Source organism: Panthera uncia, assembly GCF_023721935.1.
Source record: "Panthera uncia isolate 11264 chromosome D3 unlocalized genomic scaffold, Puncia_PCG_1.0 HiC_scaffold_8, whole genome shotgun sequence".
Lineage (NCBI taxonomy): Eukaryota > Metazoa > Chordata > Mammalia > Carnivora > Felidae > Panthera > Panthera uncia.
The window spans coordinates 83,710,006-83,730,160 of record NW_026057586.1 but is presented as its reverse complement, the minus strand read 5'-3'; the positions used below and the strand labels follow the sequence as shown (position 1 = coordinate 83,730,160).

At 50.9% G+C, this 20,155-nt stretch overlaps 1 protein-coding gene across 7 annotated transcripts in view; it reads left to right on the top strand.

Moving 5' to 3' along the window:
* The window catches only part of KDM2B (lysine demethylase 2B), a 153,136-nt gene that overhangs the window by 68,934 nt on the left and 64,047 nt on the right, over window positions 1-20,155 (top strand). For all 7 annotated transcript variants that reach the window (XR_007455243.1, XM_049619356.1, XM_049619358.1 and 4 more), the window contains 4 exons: window positions 185-338; window positions 8,893-9,008; window positions 14,659-14,785; window positions 17,377-17,861. Coding sequence is in view for 6 of the 7 variants with exons in the window: in XM_049619356.1 (XP_049475313.1) it covers window positions 185-338; window positions 8,893-9,008; window positions 14,659-14,785; window positions 17,377-17,861 (882 nt within the window). In the remaining variant the exon portion in view is untranslated. The remainder of the gene's footprint in view (window positions 1-184; window positions 339-8,892; window positions 9,009-14,658; window positions 14,786-17,376; window positions 17,862-20,155) is intronic.

Here is a 20,155-nt window from a genome sequence, read left to right as displayed (position 1 = left end):
AGGACGGTGGCACAGCCCCCCTGCCACCCCAGAGACCCTTAGGGGCCCGGTCCTGGAGGCGGTGCCCTGTCCTCCCCCCCACTCCCAGGCAGGTGGGGCTGTCTCTTTGGGTTGTGGCACAGCCTGGAAGGAATCCAGGACTTTGGCCCGGATCTTCAGCTGATTGCCTCCTTTTCCTCCCAAGATCTTTTGGCTGATTCCTCCAACCCTACACAATTTGGCACTGTACGAGGAGTGGGTGCTATCAGGCAAACAGAGTGACATCTTCCTGGGAGACCGCGTGGAGCGATGCCAAAGAATTGAGCTGAAACAGGGCTACACGTTTTTCATCCCTTCCGGTAGGTTCCGGCCAAGGCTGGCGCTGGGCTCTCCCTCGGCTCCTGGCTCTCCCAGCACTGGGAGAAGGCTCCCGCATCCCTGGGGCCTCAGCCAGGGTTTCGGGCCAAGGAACGGGGTTCTGTGGGCCTCGTGGCACTTGGCAGTCCCTGAGAGGAATAGGCCTCAGGCTGTAGGGAAAACAGCCCCCTTTCTCTCTCACATCTAACCTGTGTCTCCCCACCTGTGGGCTAGAATTCACTCCTGGGAAAAAGCATAGGGCCCTCCCTCAGGGGAAGTGTGAATGGTTTCCCTAGGACTTCCTGTGGAAATTTCCGTGTGAGGGGATGACAGTGGCACTGTGGGGAGGGGGTAGGTTCACCCCCTTGAAGGAGGAATTGGGTTGTTTATCCAAGGAAGCAAAGTATGGAGGTTGCAGTCCAAGGCAGGTTCTGGGAAAGGGCAGACCCCAGGGCCAGGAGTTTTACGGGGGTGCCTGAAAGCCTAGGGAATGGACAGAGGGCAATGTGGCATTGGGGAAGGACCTGGTGTGGCAGCCTCCTTCCAGCAGACGTTGGTGAAATATGATTGAGGTCAGTGTCAGCTCTTGTACTTGGACTCCCCCTGCCTCCAAAAGAAAAATTAAGAAGAGAAAAGAAAAAGAAATTAACACTGCAAGTATAGTAGAGGGCAGTAATTAAGAGCACTGGCCCTGGAGCCAGACTGCACGGCCTTAGTTTAATTTTCAGTTGTACTGCTTTTAAGTTGTGGCTTTATGGGAGTGACTTAACCTCTCTGAGCCTTGGTATTCCTGTCTGTAAAATGGGAGTGAGACTTCCCAAGGTGGTAGTGAGGACTGGAGTGAGCTAAGACCTACATGCCTACAGCTCTTTGGAGAGCCTATAGTTCTTGGACAGTTACAGGGTGAGTCATCAGTGAGTATGACAGATGCCCTAAGGGTCAGGGAATGCAGTCTTTGGCTGCATTAATGGAAACATTTTACCCAGGATGAGGGAGGTGACAGTCCCACTGTATAGAGTAAGGGAGTCAGGTCACATATAGGAGGTAAGTCGACCTAAAGAGTCTGGATACCATACCAGGGGAGATGAATTTGCCTTTTTTTTTTTAAGTGTATTTATTTATTTTGTAAGAGAGTGAGAGAGACAGAAAGAGAGAGAGAGCACGAGTGGGGAGGGGCAGAGAGAGAGACACACACAGATTCTGAAGCGGACTCTAGACTCCAAGCTGTAAGCACAGAGCCCAATGCAGGGCTCTAACTCACAAACCGTGAGATCATGACTTGAGCCGAAATCAAGAGTTGAATGCTTAACCAACTGAGCCACCCAGGGGCCCCCAGGTGAGATAAATTTGAAGGAGGAATTGTGTGGTTTTACCCAGGGGAGTAAAGGTGTTAGGGAACAGCAGTCAGCTAGTTGTTGTCTTCTGCAAGAAGAGGTATAGCCAAGTGGTGTTGGAATGACTTGCTCAGCTAGGTAGTGAGCTCCCTGTCACTGGATATATACGAGTAGAAGCTCTATATATAGCTGTGCCAAGGAGGCTGCAGGAAATTTGCCACTGAGTGGAGGCTTGAACCTTAGGAGTATCCTTTGAAGCGGTTAAGATCCATTGGAGGGAGAAGCTGGTCACACTTAAGTTTCTGAAAGTTGGGTTGGAAGCTGGTCTTGGGTCTGGACATCAAGTGCTAGTGGCAAGTGAGGAGGGGGCCGTTATGGTAGCAGCTCCCACTGAGGGGGTAGGGCCTGCACACTTGGGCTCTTCTAGAAAGTTGGGCAGAAAGTAGAGATTTCATTATTAGGGAAATTGGGGATTTGGAAATGGTAGGGTTTAGTGGGGGTGACTTTGTTACCATGGACCCAGGTCCATCCTCAGACTTGGGGGAGGGGAGGGACCCCTGTTTGGGACAGGAATGGGTTGCAGTTGGTGGGCAGCATTTATGGTACATACCCTGGCAGATGTGGCATGGAGAATCGGGAGGGAGGCGGTACCCTTCTAAGATGTGTTCAAGCCACTTGTAGGTATTGGAGGATAAGCTGTGATGATTCAAGGGAACCCAAAGGAACTTTGGGCTGGTCTCTGCCCCTGTCTGCGCCTCAACTGTCCAATCTCTTCCATGGGAGTCAGTGGGCTAAACTGTGAAACCCTCAAGGTGCTTCCCAACCCAGCCCCCCTGAGTGCAGGCCTCCTAATCTCTCTGGGAAGACTGGCCTTCTTTCCTCAGGGCCGTTGGCAGAGTTGGGAGGTGGTTCATTGGTTTCCCTCAGTCTGGGATGGGAAGGGTGTGCATTTTGGGGGCTTAGCGAGTTGGAAAAGGTCTTGAGAAGCAGAGGTGTGAGTGTTTGTTGACGGCAAGAGCGGGATTTGAAGTACAGTTAGCAGATGTTGAGTTAGATCCCAGCCAAGACTCCTGGGCTCTGAGGGTTGTGAGTGAGACATCAGGATGTTTGGGAAGGAAAAAAGGGACAGTTAGAATTTGTCACTTTCTCAGAGGCTGGGGGTACACGTGGTTCCCAAGCATTGATTTCAGTGACTGTTAGGAGGGGGAGGAGTTGGGAGCTTATAGTTACAAACTTGTAGTTTTCCTAAAGATGGATGTTAATGAAAAAAAAAAACCGAGGGTGCCTGGGTGAATCAGTTAGTTAAGCGTCCGCCTTTAGCTCAGGTCATGATCTCACAGTCCGTGAGTTTGAGCCCCACATTAGGCTCTGTACTGACACCTCAGAGCCTGGAACCGGCTTCGGATTCTGTGTCTCCCTCTCTCTCTGCCCCTTCCCTGCTCATGTTCTGTCTCTCTCTGTCTCAAAAATAAATAAAAACATTAAAAAAATTTTTTTCTTTTTAAAAAGTACCAAAACACCCAGGGGGCACCTGGGTGATGCAGTCGGTTAAGCATCTGACTCTCGGTTTCAGCTCAGGTCATGATCTCATAGTTTCATGTGTTCAAGCCCTGCATTGGGCTTTGCACTGACAGCAAGGAGCCTGCTTGGGATTCTCTCTCTGCCCCTCCCCCATTCATGCTGTCTCTGTCTCTCTCAAAAATAAATAAATAAACTGAAAAAAAATAAAAACAGGGGCACCTGGGTGGCTCAGTAGGTTAAGTGTCCGACTTTGGCTCAGGTCACGCTCTCACAGTTCATGGGTTCGAGCCCCGTGTTGGGCTCTGTGCTGACAGCTCAGAGCCTGGAGCCTGCTTCAGATTCTGTGTCTCCTTCTCTCTCTGCCCCTTCCCTGCTCTCTCTCTTTCTCTCTTCAAAATAAATAAATGTTAAAAAAAAATTTAAAAAAAAAGAACAAAAAACAAACACCTGGCATCTACTAGTGCTGATTTTCATGAATGGGAGATGATTCTGACACTAAAAATACGGAAGTATGTAATTTCAGAATAATGGCCAGTACTTTAAATTTGATAGTTTTGAGTTTATGAAAATGTATACCATCTTCATTTTCCTCATTGTGTTGCCAGCCAGTGAAAATTGAAGGACCAGAGTTTTGCGGTCACTGAGATAGACGGCCACCTGGGAATTCGTCCCAGCACCCACGCCCCCTGAGCTGTGTGTAGACGCACATCTGAGAGTTAAGGGTGGTTGGGGTGTGGCTTTGGGTGGAGAGTTGGAGAGACAGCCGTGGGCAACACAGCCCCCTGCATGTGGGTTTTCTGTTTCGGGAGTAGAAAATCTCATGCTGGCATTTCTCATCTCTGACGTGGGTTTTTGTCCCCACAGTGTGACTTTAGACACGTGACCTCTTACCTGATGCTGGCTTCACGTCTGCCCATGGGTCGTTCAGCAAGTCTTCAACTCAACGCTAATGGGAGGCTACTGGCATGGGAGGGTTTTAAATGTTACAGTCTTTGTGAGACGTGCTTTCACTCTTTTCTTCTTGTGTCTGGAGTGAAGAGGTTGGGTGTTGGCTGTGCTGTGGGTGTGGGTGGTTCTCAGGCCTCATTCCTGGGTGGTCCAGGAAAGCTGCCTGGAAGAGGCAGACCTGAAGGTGGCTGAAGAGTGAGATGATCTCAAGAAAGGGGCCTGGGTTTGTCCTGTTGATGAGGCAGAAGCAGTGGGAATACAGTTGCCTCCCCAAGGTACACAGTCAGGGTCAGAGTGGCCAGCGAGTTACCCAGATTCAGCCTAATCATTAGGTGGAAGGAAAGCTTGAGGTGGAAATCATCCCCAAGGAGCAGGAAGTCAGAGAGACCCGGTGACCTCTTTTTCCTTTGTGTGAGGGGACCTGTGGCCAATGTCTTGACCACGTTGATGGGCTCAGCATCTTCCTCTGGCTGCACCAGCTTAATGAACTATAGTTAATGGTAATAGTAACTCACATTACTGAGCAACATTTTACATTTATTACTTACCTTTTTGTGAGCATGTAGGGAGCAACTTATTTTCCCTCTGCCTTTTCTTTAAGTAAAGAAGGTTCCTGGGGCCCAGAGAGGTGAATAGACTGGTCCAAGCTCACACAGTTAATAAGCAACAGACCAGGGCAAGAACCCAAGTGTGTCTAGTTTCAGAGCCGACCTGGTTCCCCTTTAGCCTGGGAGTCAGCAGACTTGGGATCTGGTCTTCCTTCTCGGCCATGAGACTTTGGGAAAATTATTTGCTCATTTAACAAACTTTCTTAAGGGCCCACTGGCAGTGTGGAAGGTGGTAGGGAAGCTGTAAGATAGATTCTGTCTGTCCTGAATGTATGTCCAGCCAGGTAGCAGCCAGAACGGTGGAGCCCAAGTATAGGGACCTGGGAAGGGCCCTGGGGTCAGTGGCTTGGACTGACCTGAAAGTATTTCCCATCTTTGCTTTGTAGTAAGAGTCACCCATGATCCAGAATTCACAGGCAGCCCTAGGTATTTCTTAGACTTGGGCCAGTCTGAGAAAAAGTAACCCGAAGCTACTTAATAGCGTAATGTAGCTTGGGCCTCAGATGACCCACCTATAAAATGGGTACAGAGCAGGGAGAGAGGGTGGAAGTGAAGAAGGCTGGATGTGAGATAGAGGGTGGTTGTGCTCAGGGAAATGAGATAACTGCTGCTCACCTCCAGCCAGTTAAAGATGAGAATGGCCTGTGGGGCCATCTTCCTATTTTTCTAGAGAAGGAAACAATTCAGCTTGTCTTGAGAAATTTCCCCGTTACTTTTTTTTTTTTTTAATTTGTTAACGTTTATTTATTATTGAGAGACAGAGAGCGTGAGCAGGGGAGGGGCAGAGACAGGGGGAGACACAGAATCCGAAGCAGGCTCCAGGCTCTGAGCTGTCAGCACAGAGCCCAATGCGGGGCTCGAACTCACAAGCTGTGAGACCATGACCTGAGCCGAAGTTGGACACTCAACCTACTGAGCCACCCAGGTGCCCCTGGAAATTTCCCCATTTCTGTAACACATGTGGGTCAAACTAAGCACGCTCCTGAGTCTGCTGCAGCCTGTGACCTGCCAGTTTGGGACCCTGGTACCAACTATGAGGTCCTAGAAAAGAAAGGGCATTCTTGCTTCATCTTGGCAGCTGCACTGCCCAGCCTGGGACCTGGCCTAGCTCAGCGAAGGAAGCAGGTCATGGCCCTCTGTGAGATGCCCCCAAGTTCTGTGATTTTTGGGTTTACCCCTACAGCAGCCACAAAGAGAGACAAGTGTGGATGGGGCGGGTGGACTTTGGTTTCTGAATCCCGAGTATTTGGGTGGTGGGCAAGACTCCATGTGCCCCACTGTCCCTCAGGTCCCAGGGAACCACCCGTCGGTAGGTTTTATGGGTCTCCTGCTTTTCTTCCACGATTGATCTGTCCCTTGTCGCTTGGCCTGAATAGTCTCCATTATTGCCTTCATGTTGTTGGTGACTCTGGCCTGGAAGCAAGAGACAGATGCCAGCCTCCACAGCCCAGTCACCAGCTTGGGACACCTGCTCTCTCATGCTTCCTGGGATGCAGCCAAGGAGATGCCATCGGGAGAGTGGGGATGGATGGGGCCTATGAATACTGTTATTCCTCCTTGGTTCTTCCTGAGGGGAGTATGAAAGTCATGGAGTAGATTTGAGGAAGGCTGGGGGAGGAAGTGCCTAATCCATTTGAGGCTGCCTGACCCACCTGTGAGGCCCTGGCTTGGGGACAAGAGGAGAGTTGGTAGAAGCTTCTAAAACCCCTTGAAATTCCCTGCCGCTCCACTTGAAACAGAACCTCTCTTCTGTTTCCCTCTTTTGCTCACATGGCAGGGCAGCAGGTGTACATCAGGTGTGTCTGCATTGCCACCTGATAGGACGGAAGGGAGACTCCAGGGCTGATAAATGCAGATATACGTGGGCATCACTGTTTGCAAAGCCCTGGAGATGGATGAGACTACCATGAATGTCAGTGGCAGTTGCTTTCATGGACTGAGCTCTTGCTCACCAGATTCCCTGCAAGGGAGGCAATGATCTCCCTCATTTAACGTGAGCAGGTGGAGGCCAGGAGAGGGGTGGTCAAGGGTCCGACATCACATGGTGAGTTGGCCATGGGACAGTTTCCAGCCGAGGTCCCGGGAGTTGGGCTTTCTGTAGGGTGCTGGGTGGGTGTGTGAAGAGCATAGGAACAAGACCCAGGAATCTTTGCCCCATCCAGGCTTCACCCCACCATGTGCATTTACCTGACCCTGGCGGTCCTAGGTCCCAGTCTTAGGAAGTGATGCTTAAATAACATTGATGGTGGTAACAGGAACAATAATAGCGTAGTGCTGCTCGACAAAGATACAAAAATGGACAGCTGAGAAAATCAGCTGGTACCCAGCTGAGGTCGAGAGGCTGAAGTAGATGTGGAAACTGAGGCTTTAAAGGCAGCAGCTGTACTTGTCCTGCACAGAGGTGTGAAGGTGGTGGGGAAGATGTCCACAAGGGCCAGAGATGTGGGGAGCTCACAGCAGAACCGGGTTTCAGAGAGCCTTCGTTCCCATGCTCTTGGCTGTCGGTTTTCTCTGCCCACCTCGGGGACCGCCAGCTCATCCCACCCTCTGCCCAGCAAGGGAGGACCAGCACCCCGAGTGTCCTACAGATGGCAGCAGTGGCCTCCCAGCTCTCCTCCCAGGTGGCACCTTTGCTTCTGGCAGCCGTGGCCACCGGTGGCTGCCTGTGACTCAGGGCTGGCGTGTTTTGGGTGCATGGTAGGGGAGGTCTCTGTACTTTTCCTCCGAGCAAACAAATTATGCATATAGGTCGGAGAAGAGGGGTCAGAGAAGAGGAGATGTGGGCACCTGGACTTGGGAATCTCAGAGCTTGGGCTGCCCTTTCTGTCCTCTTTCCCCTCTGCTGATCCCGTCTTTCACTGGGAGTCTGTCTACCTCTATCTGTCCTTGTCTCACCTCTGTCTCTCTTGTTTCTCTCTGCGTGTCTCTTTTTGCCTTCCCAGAATGTTTGTAGGCCCCGTCTCCTGGGGCCTGCACGCCTGGTGCTAAGCCTGTGATAGAGAGATGGTGCATCGCGGTTAAGAACGGAGGTGCTAGCTCTTGCCAGCTGTGACTTCATTCAGCAAGTGACTTGCCTTCTCTTAGCCTTGGTTTCAGCATCTGTAAATGGGAGTGGAATACTTCCTGTCCCCTAGCCTCGCACTGTTACAGTAGGCTAGAGGTGCATGTGGGTCTGTCGAGCACCTGAAACGTGTGTTAGTTACTTGGGGAGGGAATTGTGGGGTTTGATTGGTCTGGCCTTCAAGGACCAAGTGAGGCTGACTCCCTGGGTTCCAAACCTTATAGGTGACTTCACTTCTCTGTGCCTCAGTCTTCTTTTCTGTAAGTTGGGGGTGAATGTAGTATATATCTCTTAAGGATTTTGTGAGCATTAAGTGAGATAAGTTCTGTAAAGGCTTTAGCCCAATGCCTGGCACAGGGGCAGCCTTCAGTTTTATCCCCAGGGTTACTAGGCCAGGCTTGCTTGGAGCTCAGGGGGACGAAAAAGCCGTGTCCCAGGCCATTAAAAGGGCTGCGTTCGGCAGGAGAAAGACTTGTCAGCAGCTGCAGGACAGAGCAGAAGCAGAATTGATGTGGGGGCACAGGTGTCGTATGGCTAAGATGACCACCTGGAAACGGGCCTTGGGGGATTTTAGTTGCAGGAGGTGGCCTCAGGCAGGAAAGTGTCTGGGTTCTGCAGTTTTTGCAAGGTGTCATTCCTGCATTGTGGCCCCAAGCAATCCTTTGTGACTCCCCCCGAGATGAGTGGTCACTGGGATGCTGAGGAAGAGGCTCAGGAGCTATGAGCAGCCTTGAATGAGGGGTGTCCCGCTCTCTGGAAGGGGCACAGGGCCTGCCTCTTTTGGCTGCTGCGGCCAGGTCCGCAACAACACGGCGAAGCCTTTGTCAAGGCCCTCAAGCTGCCAGCCACCCGTCTTGAGCCGACCAGGAGTTACTACCTGCAGAAGTCCATCGGGGCTGTGTATGTGAGTCCTCTCAGCCAGCCAGGAACCTTGCCTTCCGCATCAGGCAGCCCGAGCATCCCCGATTCTAGCCCTGGGTGCTCCCCTGGGCCTCCTGTGATCTTCTGCATGCTTCCATAGGGTGACCCTCCCCAGTGGTCCAGGAGCCAGTGGCTGACGCTCTCTGTGCCCTCCTCACCCCAGGTTGGATCCACGCAGTCTACACTCCTGTAGACTCTCTAGTATTTGGTGGAAACATCCTGCACAGCTTTAACGTGCCCATGCAGCTGCGGATCTACGAGATTGAGGACAGAACACGGGTAAGGCGGCTTCCTTCTCTCCTCGTGGGATTGCCCAGCTCCTGAGCTCTGCCTGGCGCTTGGGGTGTGTGGGACGAGTCGTTCCACAGTCCTCCGTGGTTCCCCCTTCCCTGCTGCTCCCTGCCTCAAGTGGGGGCCTTGGTCCTTGCTGGGGGCTGTCTGCAAGAGCCCCACCCAGAGCCCCTGGAGTTTCTGTTCACCTCCAGGCCAGTGGCAGCCAAAACCCCCTTGTCAAAGAGGAAGTATCTGTTGAGAAAGCACCGTGAGATACCGGGAACGTTGCTTCTTCTTCTCACGTGTAGAGAGGGATGCAAGGGCGTTGGGAGGGATTTTATGGTTGTTCCTGCTGTGGTTTGGAGGGGGGCTGGGACCTTGGAAAGGTCAGCTCTTGACCTTGTGTCTCCTCTACCCACGGACCCCAAATGTGATGTAGTGCCCCAAGGAAGCCAGTATCTGTGGGTCCCCCGGGTATTGTCTCTAAGCTCTGCCTCTGTTTGCTTACAGAGTTGGCGGTGGGGGGGGGGGGGTTCATTTTCTTCTTGAGAGTAACGGTTTCTCAGACATAGGGAATCCCCGCCCCCCACCCCCCAGGACCAGGGGCTGAGGCTTAAACACCTGACATGTGCCCTCTGCTCTGCTCAATGAGTTTCCTCTGGAAAGCACTGGCTGCTTGCATGCACCCTCTCTCCCATTGTGGAACTCGGCCAAGAGTCCCAAGGCATCTGAGACAGGTCTGAGGTTGGGCAACTGGGACCAAGAGGACCCATTCCTTCTTCTTTCCTCTTATAGTTGTTCAAATATTCATTTCTTTTCTCTGTTGAGATTCATTCCACGTACCATAAAACTCTCAGTTATGGTGCACAATTCAGTGGCATTTAGCATATTCACCATGTTGTGCGGCTACCACCTCTAATTCAAGGACATTTTCATCACCCCAGAAAGAAAACCGCTACTCATTAGCAGTCACCTTCCATCATCTCCCCCGTCCGGCCTGTGGCAACCAACAGTCTGCTTTCTGTCTCTACAGATGTGCCTGTTTTGGACGTTTCATAGACATGGAATCCTATATCGTGTCCTTGTGTGATTGGCTCCTTTCACTTTGCATGATGTTTTAGGGTTCATCCACGTCGAAGCAGATGTCGGTGCTATGTTCCTTTTTTATGGCTGACTCATATTCCGTTGTATGGCTTGACCACACCATGTCTTCTTGGGCTTTGCCTCAGAGGTGACTTTTTTGCCCCAGAGAGGTAATGTCATGTCTGGACACTAAAGAAGCATCAACTTGAGGCAGATGCTCTGAGCCTGGGGGTCCCTGCCTTTCTTGGTCTTGTTTTTAGGCCCTGGTCTGCAAGGAATCATGTAAGTGAGCCGAAATCTTAGCTATTATGTGTGTATTTGGCCTCTCTAACAGTCCCGACATTGAGGGACCTTGTCCAGGGCTTTCCTGGGAGTAGCATTGAGCTCTATGCAGTGGTCAGGTGTGCCTTATCTCCAGATTGGCGGGTTTGCTGCTGGGAGGCCTGGGTCTGCAGAATTTGGGTCTCGTTTTGTGGATTGTCACGCCTCTTTTCTCTGTCGTCTGCCCACCATCCCTTTCCCGGTCTGGTGGATGCTGCCCCGTGGCATTCTGGAAAAAGGCACCATTTGGGTGTGAGTGGTGATCTCGTAGTCTGGGTCAAGTGCTGTCTGGGGCTTCGGCCAACTGTTCTTTGGCCAGCCCTGAAGAATGGGCCAGTTTGTGTGTTAGCTGACTAGGGAGGCGTGGGATAGAAAAGGAGAAATCTAGAAGTGAGGCCCGCGACTTTCCAGCCAATTCCTGAAAGCCAGAGTCAGGCTGGGATTTGTAAAGGCTTTGGCAACTTGCTTGGCAGCTGTCCTCTCCCCCAGGGAATCCGAAGTGCACATCTCAGTGGATTTGGGCCCCATCATTCCATTAGGAGCCCAGCTCTTCCCCCCCTGCTGGGTGGGAGGCTGGAGGGAGGGTAATAGTGTGGAACCCCCAGCGTCACGCCAAGTTCCTGTAGAATATCATGCCCACATTGAGATGAGTGTGGCGGGGTCTCCTCCCCCAAGGCCCACTGTCCCTGTCATCTGAGTGGGCACCCCATCTGGTTTCCCTGAAGCAGGTTGATGGGCGGGGGGCTGGCGGGCAGTCTGGGCTGGAAGCAGCGGCAGGCTGTTTAATCTGCTTTGATTTCTGGTCTTTGGAGAGGGCTTGGTACAAGGCCCAATTGTTTATGTCTTAGGAGCCAAAGCAGACAAAAGATGCTGGGGAGAGAGCACGGGAATCCAGATAAAATGCCAGGGCTCCTTGTCAGCTCGCTACAGCTTAATTCTTTACATCCCTGTGAGCTTTCTTAAGAAGGTTATGGTCATTTAAAAATAGTTTTTCAAGAGCCCCTAAAAGAGGGCTTTGCTTGGAAACCAAAGGCAGGGGGTGGGACAGGAAACTGTCAATCTTTAAGCCCCATGGTGTGGATTTGTCTAAGAAAAAGAATTTGCCTTTGTGGCCCAACGTGGGGAAACCCCCTCCCATCCAGACCAGGGGAACCCCAAGGTTCTCCTATGTCTAGGAAGCCATGTCTCGCTCGCTAGGATTTTAATTTGGGGAGAGGGGTTCATAGGCGGCTTGACCCTGCTGCCCATGAGGCCTTACCCTGCAAGGACCTGGTGGTCTGCATGTGTAGAAACCCACATGCATGCCCCCCCCACTCCCATGTGGATTAAATCCTCTTGTTCTAAAGATGCAAGGAGTCAAAGAACTACAAAGAACGGGTGTGTTGCATGTTTATTATTTGAAGATAACGTCTCAACAACTATCACTACGTATTTTTAACTCCAGTTAGGTTCATAAGGGACAGGGATGGTCCAGTTGGTCATTCATTAAACTGCCGTCTCTCTTATGTTTATCTTTTTTTTCCCCCCTAATGGCTCTAGTGAAAGCAGCTTTCTCAGGAAAGGTAACACCACACACTCCATTCCCTCTCAGCCAGTGAATCTATTTGGAAATTGCAAATAATTTTCCCTTCCTCTCCTCTTTCCTCTACCATTGGATTTTTTTTTTTTTCCATTGACTTTTTTTTTTTTTTTCCAGGAGAAAAACAAATTTTAAGACACTTCCACCCACCCTCATATTTTAGTTTTTCAAGTCCCTTGAAACCCGGGAGTTCTAGATGCACCGAAACACCTTTGGTTCTGATCTCCTGAGGTCACTCAGCTCTAAGAGGAAGGGCTAAGGCCGAGTGCTACTCGCATGGGCCTTTGGGAACTCAAAGCTACCCCTTGAGATCCGCTGATAGATTGATTACCCCCCAGGCTAGGAGCGCTGCATGCTTTCTGACTGCCTTGCCTTTCGGTGAACAACTCAATTTGGTGAGGCTCGGAATTTGTCAACAAGTAATGTTGAGCAATCGTGTGTTTAATGTTCCCAGGCATGTGGCTGAAACCTTTTGAAGGCGAAGGGTGGAAGGCGACAACCCGTTTGTAAGTCAATTCTTTGCAAATTTTGTTTCCTGCGGTGCTCTCTTGGAAAAAAAAAATAAAAATAAAATGAAAAAATTTGAATTCCTTCATCAGCATTTATTTGTTTTCACCCAGCCGGTTTCCCTTGGGTTCAGCAACAATGAGGGGAGACTTCTCTTCCTCTCCTGAAATACAGCCAAAAAATAGATTTTTTTTTTCCTGATCTAGAAAGATTCTCAGGTGCCATGGTGCCCTTCAATGCAGAGCGGCTCGGCTCGGACGGTTTCCCAAAATTTGAAAGGTCAATTGCAACTTCAGAGTTTTACCGATCAAACCTGAAGTCGGGAGATGTGGGTGGGGGTCTGAGAAGAGGTGAGCCTGCCTGTCCTCAGCCTGCTCCGTAGGTACTGGCAGTTGGTTTCAAAGTCTCTTGGTCCTCCCTCTGGAGCAGGGGTGGGGTTGAGGCTCCCAGACCCTTTACAGGAGGAGGTCAGGGTCTGTCTCAGTCTGAAGTGCCCCCTCCTTTTTAAACCCCGAAGGGCACTGATCCAGTGACAGTGAAAAAGGATTAATACTATCCCAGCATTAAAACCAGGGTTCTTGGGAAAGTAGCTGGAGCCAAGGAAACCGCTAGATGATGTTCCCAACTCCATGCATCCCCTGGAGGAGCTCAAAAGCATGCGGCGGCCAGGATCTCATTCCAACATACCATCCACCAGAGGTGGGGAGGTCAAATGGACCCACTAAGCATATGGGAGAAGTGAGACCCCCAACATGGGAAAAGGGCCTCGCTGTTGAACACTGAGTCAGCGGGGCCTGGGGTGGCCGGGGGACTGAGCTGGGACTCTCAGGGCAGAGCTGAGGCCTTTTGCAGGTGGGCACTGTGAGAGAGGCAGCAAAATGGTATTTTAGGGCAAACGGAGGAGCTAAGTGTGCTTGTCTTTGCCTTCATCTCACATGTAGAACGTTGCCTGTACACTATTGCAGAAAAAGGTGGGAGCGTGTTCTTGCTTAACATCCAACTCCCCGAGTTTCTGGAAGATAGGAGAGGTGAAGAGGGGTCTGACAGTCCCTTGAGGCCGACACACTGTTGGTGAGAGGGCAAGAGAGCAGGCTGGGAGTGAGCCTGGACATACAGGATCTACGTGTAGCCTTGGAAGAGAGGGCTCAGACCCCTGGGGTGGGGGCGGGAGGGAGCCAGGGACCACCTTCTCACCACCCCCATTCCTCACTAACCCTCTCAGGATGAAGTTTCCAGAAGGTTCATCTGTGCAAGGCCATCAGTGGTATTGCTTCCTTCCCATCTTCCTCTGCCATCTCGTCCATACAGACCCATCAGAATCCTCCTGGAGCCCAGGCCTTTTCATAATTCTGATACACAAAGCTGTCTGCACCTACACTTCCTCCCCTATAAGAAACTGCCAAAAGGGAATCTCCATCTGGTCTCCTGCACCAGACCCTGGTGTTAGAGTGGTCCCAGGTCACCGTGGGGACTTGGGTCTAGGGAGTCGTTCTGGAATATGGGCTGGGCAGTGCCAGGTGGTTGTCGGGGAGGAGCAGGAGGTGGGCCTCTCTGAGGCCCCGCCCCTGGCGGTAGGAGACGCCACACCCCCTCCCTCCTCATTGGTCCGCCTCGAGTTGCCTCCTTCCCAGAGTGCAGGAGATGCTTGATAGCCCGTCTGCAAATGGGTAAGGTTTGGGGGTCGATTTCTGCCTTTCAAGGGGCAGGGAGGGATAGCAGAGTCTGTGTAAGAATTTTTTGAGAACAAGGAGGAGCCTGTGTTTGTTGTAGCTGGAATCAGGATCACATCCGCAGGTACCCGCACCCTCCGTCAGTAGGTCAGGGGACAACTCTTGTTTCTCTGCATCTCACAGAAGCACAAAGCGGACCCCATCCGCCTTTCCCTGGCGGCATGCAGCTCAGGGAGCTTTGAAATGATGCTGTCACATAGGCCTCTTTCTCCCCTCTTCCTCCTCATTTGTGCATGCTACTGGTATCTTGCCCCTTCCAGCGCCTCTCTCCTGCCTTCCGGCCCGCCTCCCCCATTTTTCCCCTCACACCATTTGTGCTCTTGCTTAAGATGGTGAAAATAACTCCCACCTGCAGAAACCCCCTCCTCCCAGTTTCCTCCCTGTTTCTCCTTTGCCCTCCAGAAACTGACTTCTACTCCTGGGTCTTTGCTTTCAGGTGCAGCCCAAATTCCGTTACCCCTTCTACTATGAGATGTGCTGGTATGTCTTGGAGAGATACGTGTACTGTGTGACCCAGCGGTCCTACCTCACTCAGGAATACCAGAGAGAATCCATGCTTATTGGTGAGTGAAATGCGGACTGGCTGCCTCCACTGCTCAGCTGGGCAGGAAGAATTTTTTCAGTGTGGCCCCTGAGAGTCCCTGGGTTTCTGGAATTCTTTTGAACCAAAGTGTCGGATAGATTCCTAGAGACCCCTTAGGAAGGGGAAGCCATCCTTGTTGACCTTCCATTTGGAATACAGGGTCCAAGAAAATGAAATTGTGACCCCCCCCCCCAAAGAGTCCCACTGGTGGCCTCCAGGTCTTGCTGGTGACCGTTTAGGTGTGAGGAGAATCCAGTCCAGGCATGGTTGCTGAGACAGGACCCCCACGGAGCAAATAATCCTGGTTGTTTTATTCCTCCGTGGCCACCAGCTGATCCCCCTATCCTCACCCCTCTGCTGCACCTAGAGGTTGGTTTTTGTCTATATGGGAGCAGGCCCGCGAGGTGCAGCCAGTCCTCAAAATCTGAGGCCAGCTTTGAGCCAGCGGGAGGGGTGACCAGGGCTGGAGACACAAGCTTGCCAGAGCAGTGGGTGGTTCTGACAGAGGCTGGGAGAGAGCGTTTATAGCCACAGCTGCGGAGCCCTGCCTTACTTCCTTTATTTAAAGGGACATCACCCCCCAAATGGCTCAGTCCTTGAATCTTGACTCATAGGTGCCCGCCTGAAGTTGCCTCTAGCTGTGACAGTGAGCCCCCAGGAGCAATCTGGAGGAACACCCATCTTCCCTCTGTCCCTGCCTCTGAGCTGTTACTGCTGAGGGGTTTCCTGGATGCAAAGTCTGCTGAGCCTCATTCATGGTTTCTGTCTCATCACAGGATAGAAAAATACGATCGGTCTGTCTCCTTTAGGGTTTGCACTGTTTCTTTCTCTTGCAATCGCCAGGATTTTTAGATTCCCTATTTTTTTTTTTTTTTTCTCACTGCAAAAAGCCTTCTTCCCTCCTTCCCTTGACTTTCATCCTCGGTGACTTTTGGGGGTTTCACGCTGGGCATATGATGGGGAACAAATGTTTCTGCTGGGGTCTTTATCGGGAAGTGCTTCTTTACCTCCTAGAGGTTCAGTTTTGTCTGGGGAGTCTGTTGTGAGTCTCAAACATGTCAGATGATGTAATATTCAGGTGTGGAAAAGTCTGAGACCCCACAGCCTGCTCTTTGGAAGCTCCCAGCTTGGTAGGAATTAGGAAATGATTCTGAAATAATGAGATAACCCCTGTGGTTGTAATAGCTCCACGTTCCTGTGGGGACCGGACGCTTGATTTTGTGGCAGTCCTCAGGACCAGCAAACAGGGGGTCACATCTCTCCTTTGTGGATTTAGGGCCGTAGGAGAACATCCCCGATTCCATTTGCAGGCATGAGACAAAATCTTGAGGCGGCATTTGGGTCATTGGTGCCTGATTTTTTCTTAAAATTTCTTGTCTTCGTTTCTCATTGTCTCAGCACTCCTCCCACTAAAGAAAAGGGGAGATGTTAGGCAGTTGCCTCATTTATCAAATGCTGGTTGTGCACCAGGACCCATGCTTAGTGATGCCTTACTGAATCCTCACCATAAGTGTTCAGAGGAAGCATTTTGTGCCATATATATATATATATATATATATATATATATATATTTAAGTTTATTTATTTATTTTGAGATAGAGAAAGCGTGAGTTGGGGAGAGGCAGAGAGAGAGAGAGAGGGAGACTGAGAGGATCTGAAGCGGGCTTTACACTATCAGTGCAGAGCCTGAGGCAAGGCTTGAACTCACCAGCTGTGAGATCATGACCTGAGCCGGTCAGATGCTTAACTGACTGAGCCACCCAGGTACCGCGTGTGCCTTACGTTTTTAAAAACATGTAGTTCACATATCCTACAAGTTAATGTGTACAACTCAGTGGTTTTTAGTATATTCCCAGAGCTGTGCAGTCATCACCAGTCAATTTTGGGGTTGGTTTCTTTACCCCAGAAAGAAACCTGTACCCTTGAGTTATCTCTTTATCTCCCCCTACCCCAGCCTAGGCAGTCACTAATCTACTTTCCGTCTCCATAGATTTCCCCCTGTTCTGGATATTTCATATGAATCATTATATGTATTTTTTTGGTCTCATTTTTATATATTGAAAAATAAAATGCCAGGTGTATTCAGAGAGGTAAAGCGACCTGAATGGGAACACACAGCTAGGAAGAAACAGAGAGCTGGGATTTGAACCAACGTCTGACTGACCCCTACCTTTCTAGAGGCTGAGGGAGGCATAGACCATTAGAACTGTCAAAAGAAGTGGGGCACCTGGGTGGCTCGGTCAGTTAAGCGTCCGACTTCGGCTCAGGTCACGATCTCACAGCTTGTGAATTCGAGCCCCGTGTCGGGCTCTGTGCTGACAGCTCAGAGCCTGGAGCCTGCTTCTGATTCTGTGTCTCCCTCTCTTTCTACCCCTGCTCTGCTTATGCTCTGTCTCTCTCTGTCTCAAAAATAAACATTAAAAAAAAAAAAATTAAAAAAAAAAAAAAAAAAAAAAGAAGCCCGGTCTCCTGAGTAAAGGGGAGGCATAGTGAGTGGAGGCTCCAGGGACTTCCAGCAGGGAGTTTGGGCCATTCATCTCAGTCTTCTGCTGACCCTCCTGCTCCCTGTAGATGCCCCAAGAAAACCCAGCATAGACGGCTTCTCATCTGATTCCTGGCTGGAGATGGAGGAGGAGTCCTGTGAGCAGCAGCCTCAGGAGGAGGAGAAGGAGGAGGAGGAGGAAGAGGAGGAGGAGGAGGGTGCAGATAAGGTGCCCAAACTTCCGGCTGATGGTCCTGCCTCGCCCACCAGCACCCCTTCGGAGGACCAGGAGGCCCCCGGGAAGAAGCCCAAAGCACCTGCCATGCGGTTCCTCCAAAGGACTTTGTCTAACGAGTCGGAGGAGAGTGTGAAGTCCACGACGGTGCCCACAGACTACCCCAAGACGCCCACTGGCTCTCCAGCCACGGGGGTCTCTGCCAAGTGGACCCACCTCACCGAGTTTGAGCTGAAGGGCCTGAAAGCGCTGGTGGAGAAACTGGAATCTCTCCCAGAGAACAAGAAGTGTGTCCCCGAGGGCATCGAGGACCCCCAGGCACTCCTGGAGGGTGTGAAGGTGGGCAGGGGGTCGCATCTGGACCTGGGCGGCTGAGAAGGGCCTGGCAGTTCCCAGGGGCAGCTCAGCACAGGGTGGCTTGGTGCAGACTGTCCTGGGGGTATGTCTATGCATGGAAAGGGGCTTCTGGTCCAAGCAAGCCCTTGTAGGGCCCCTGAGCTGAGGCCACCATTGAGCTATATAGGGGGAGCTGCCTCTGTGGTTGGCAAGGACTTATTCTCAGCACTTATTGAAAATCTGGCAGGCTTTGCTGGCATTAGACATCATGGGTGTGCCCACAGTGCTGTTGTTAGGTTTGGGGACAGACCCCTCCATCCTGTTCAGCAAGACTCTGGGCTCGCTTCTCCCGGAGCATGCGTCTGTTTCATATGACCAGTTGTACCTCCTGGTGGTCCTCTAGGTGGCTTGCTGAGGTAGCCACCTGGGGTTCAGAGGTCTTTAAGCAGAGCCTAATTATTGAGCAAATATTCATTAAGCACCATCTGGGCTAACCACTGGGGAAACAGAAAGCAGGAAGGCATTGGTAGCTTACCTATTAGCAGGGAAGTAGAGAGGAGAAAAAGTCAGGACATAGGGAATTAAGTCGCCTGTGGCATGCTGTGTGCTCCCAGGGCATAGAAGTGGGGTGAAGGACACTCATCAGCACACCAGGTGCCAGGGCTCTGAGACAGTTACGCAGAGGGCATTTGGCTTGGGCCTTAGAGGTTGCATAGGAGTTCTCTGGAAGGGGAAGGCTGTTACAGGCACAGTGCACACAGGCGGTGTGTGTATTTCCTAAGACATACCCTGAGAGGCCTTGCCCTGTAGTAATCATCATCATACCATTTGTGGAAAACTGGCTACCTGTCAGGTGCCAGTGCCAGGCAAGCTGCCTCAACTATCTGCACTTACCAGATACGGAAGTAGGTTCAGAGAGGGTAAAGGATGTGCCTGAGGTGACAGAGCAGGTAAATGAGGGGAGCTGGGATGAGGACCTGGGAGTGGCTTAAGAGCTCTCGAGTGTATACCACTATGCAGAACCACCTCTTTTTTCAACATCGGTCAGGCTTTTTGCTGTGAGGCCTCAGAGGCATTTAGGCTTCCTCTTCCAGTGTCTGATTCCCCAGTGAGTCCAGCTGCCTGCTGCTGGGGTTGAAAACAATTTAAGTCTCTTTTTTGATGGCTGGAGACGATACCCAGGTCTTGTAAACTAGTTCATGCATTCACTGATTCATTTAGGAAACAGGTGTCAGGGTCTGCAGTACAGAAATATTAAGAAGGTCCTGTCCTCAAGATGCTCAGTGATCTGGGGCTGAACTCTTATTGGAGTGAGACCCCAGGGCAGGCCGAGGGGCATCGGGCAGCCTGACGGGCACCACCAGCAAAGGGAGAGGGTGTTCAAAATCATTAATCCAGATATATTTCACTTCACATAGAAGATGTGTTCCTCCAGGTGCCATGAAATGAAAATCTTATAAACTGGGGGAAATTGCCTGGTAAAAGAACTCTGTGGTGACCATCCCTATAAAGCAAATCTTTACTTGCTTTGGGTCTTTTTTATTGACTCTTGACTTTTTTATAGGTTGCTGACCTCACCTGAGGGTTTTATATAAATTTGCTTAGACACACAAAATTTTGCATGCCAGGTCAGGGGACTCCTAACCTGTTGGATTCCTGAGCCTGTTCCTGGACCCTGGGTTAAGAATCCTTAATCTCTTGGTATGGAGTTTTATCTATTGGGTTTCCCAAAGAAACCTTAGCATTCTTTCATGAGGCTCCTTTTTTTCTTCTGAGGTCCTTTAAAGTAAAAAACAAACAAACAAACAAGGAATTTTCATCAGTCATAAGACCATTAATAGTATTGGGGCCCCTACATATTGTGAGTTAAAAACACATTCATCTTATAAGGAAATGTTGTTCTGTGGTTGTGGAAAGCTCTTTTTTTACTTTAGATTTTTTTTATTTTTGAGAGAGAAACAGAGCATGAGCGGAGGAGGGGCAGAGAGAGAGAGGGAGACACAGAATCCAAAGCAAGCTCCAGGTTCTAAACTGTCAGCACAGAGCCCGATGTGGGGCTCGAACCCACAAACTGGGAGATCATGACCTGAGCCGAAGTTGGACACTTAACCGACTGAGCCATCCAGGCACCCCTCCGTTTTTTACTTTAAATGCATCTTTGTGTCTCTGATCTGTGTAGTGTTCCTGGTTCCTCGGTTGGTCAGATTTCTTTCTCGGGGTGGGACTTGGCCCTCCTGTCTCTCACCTGTACCCACCTGATGGGCATCTGAGACTGGATTCAGCCTAGGCTGGTCGAT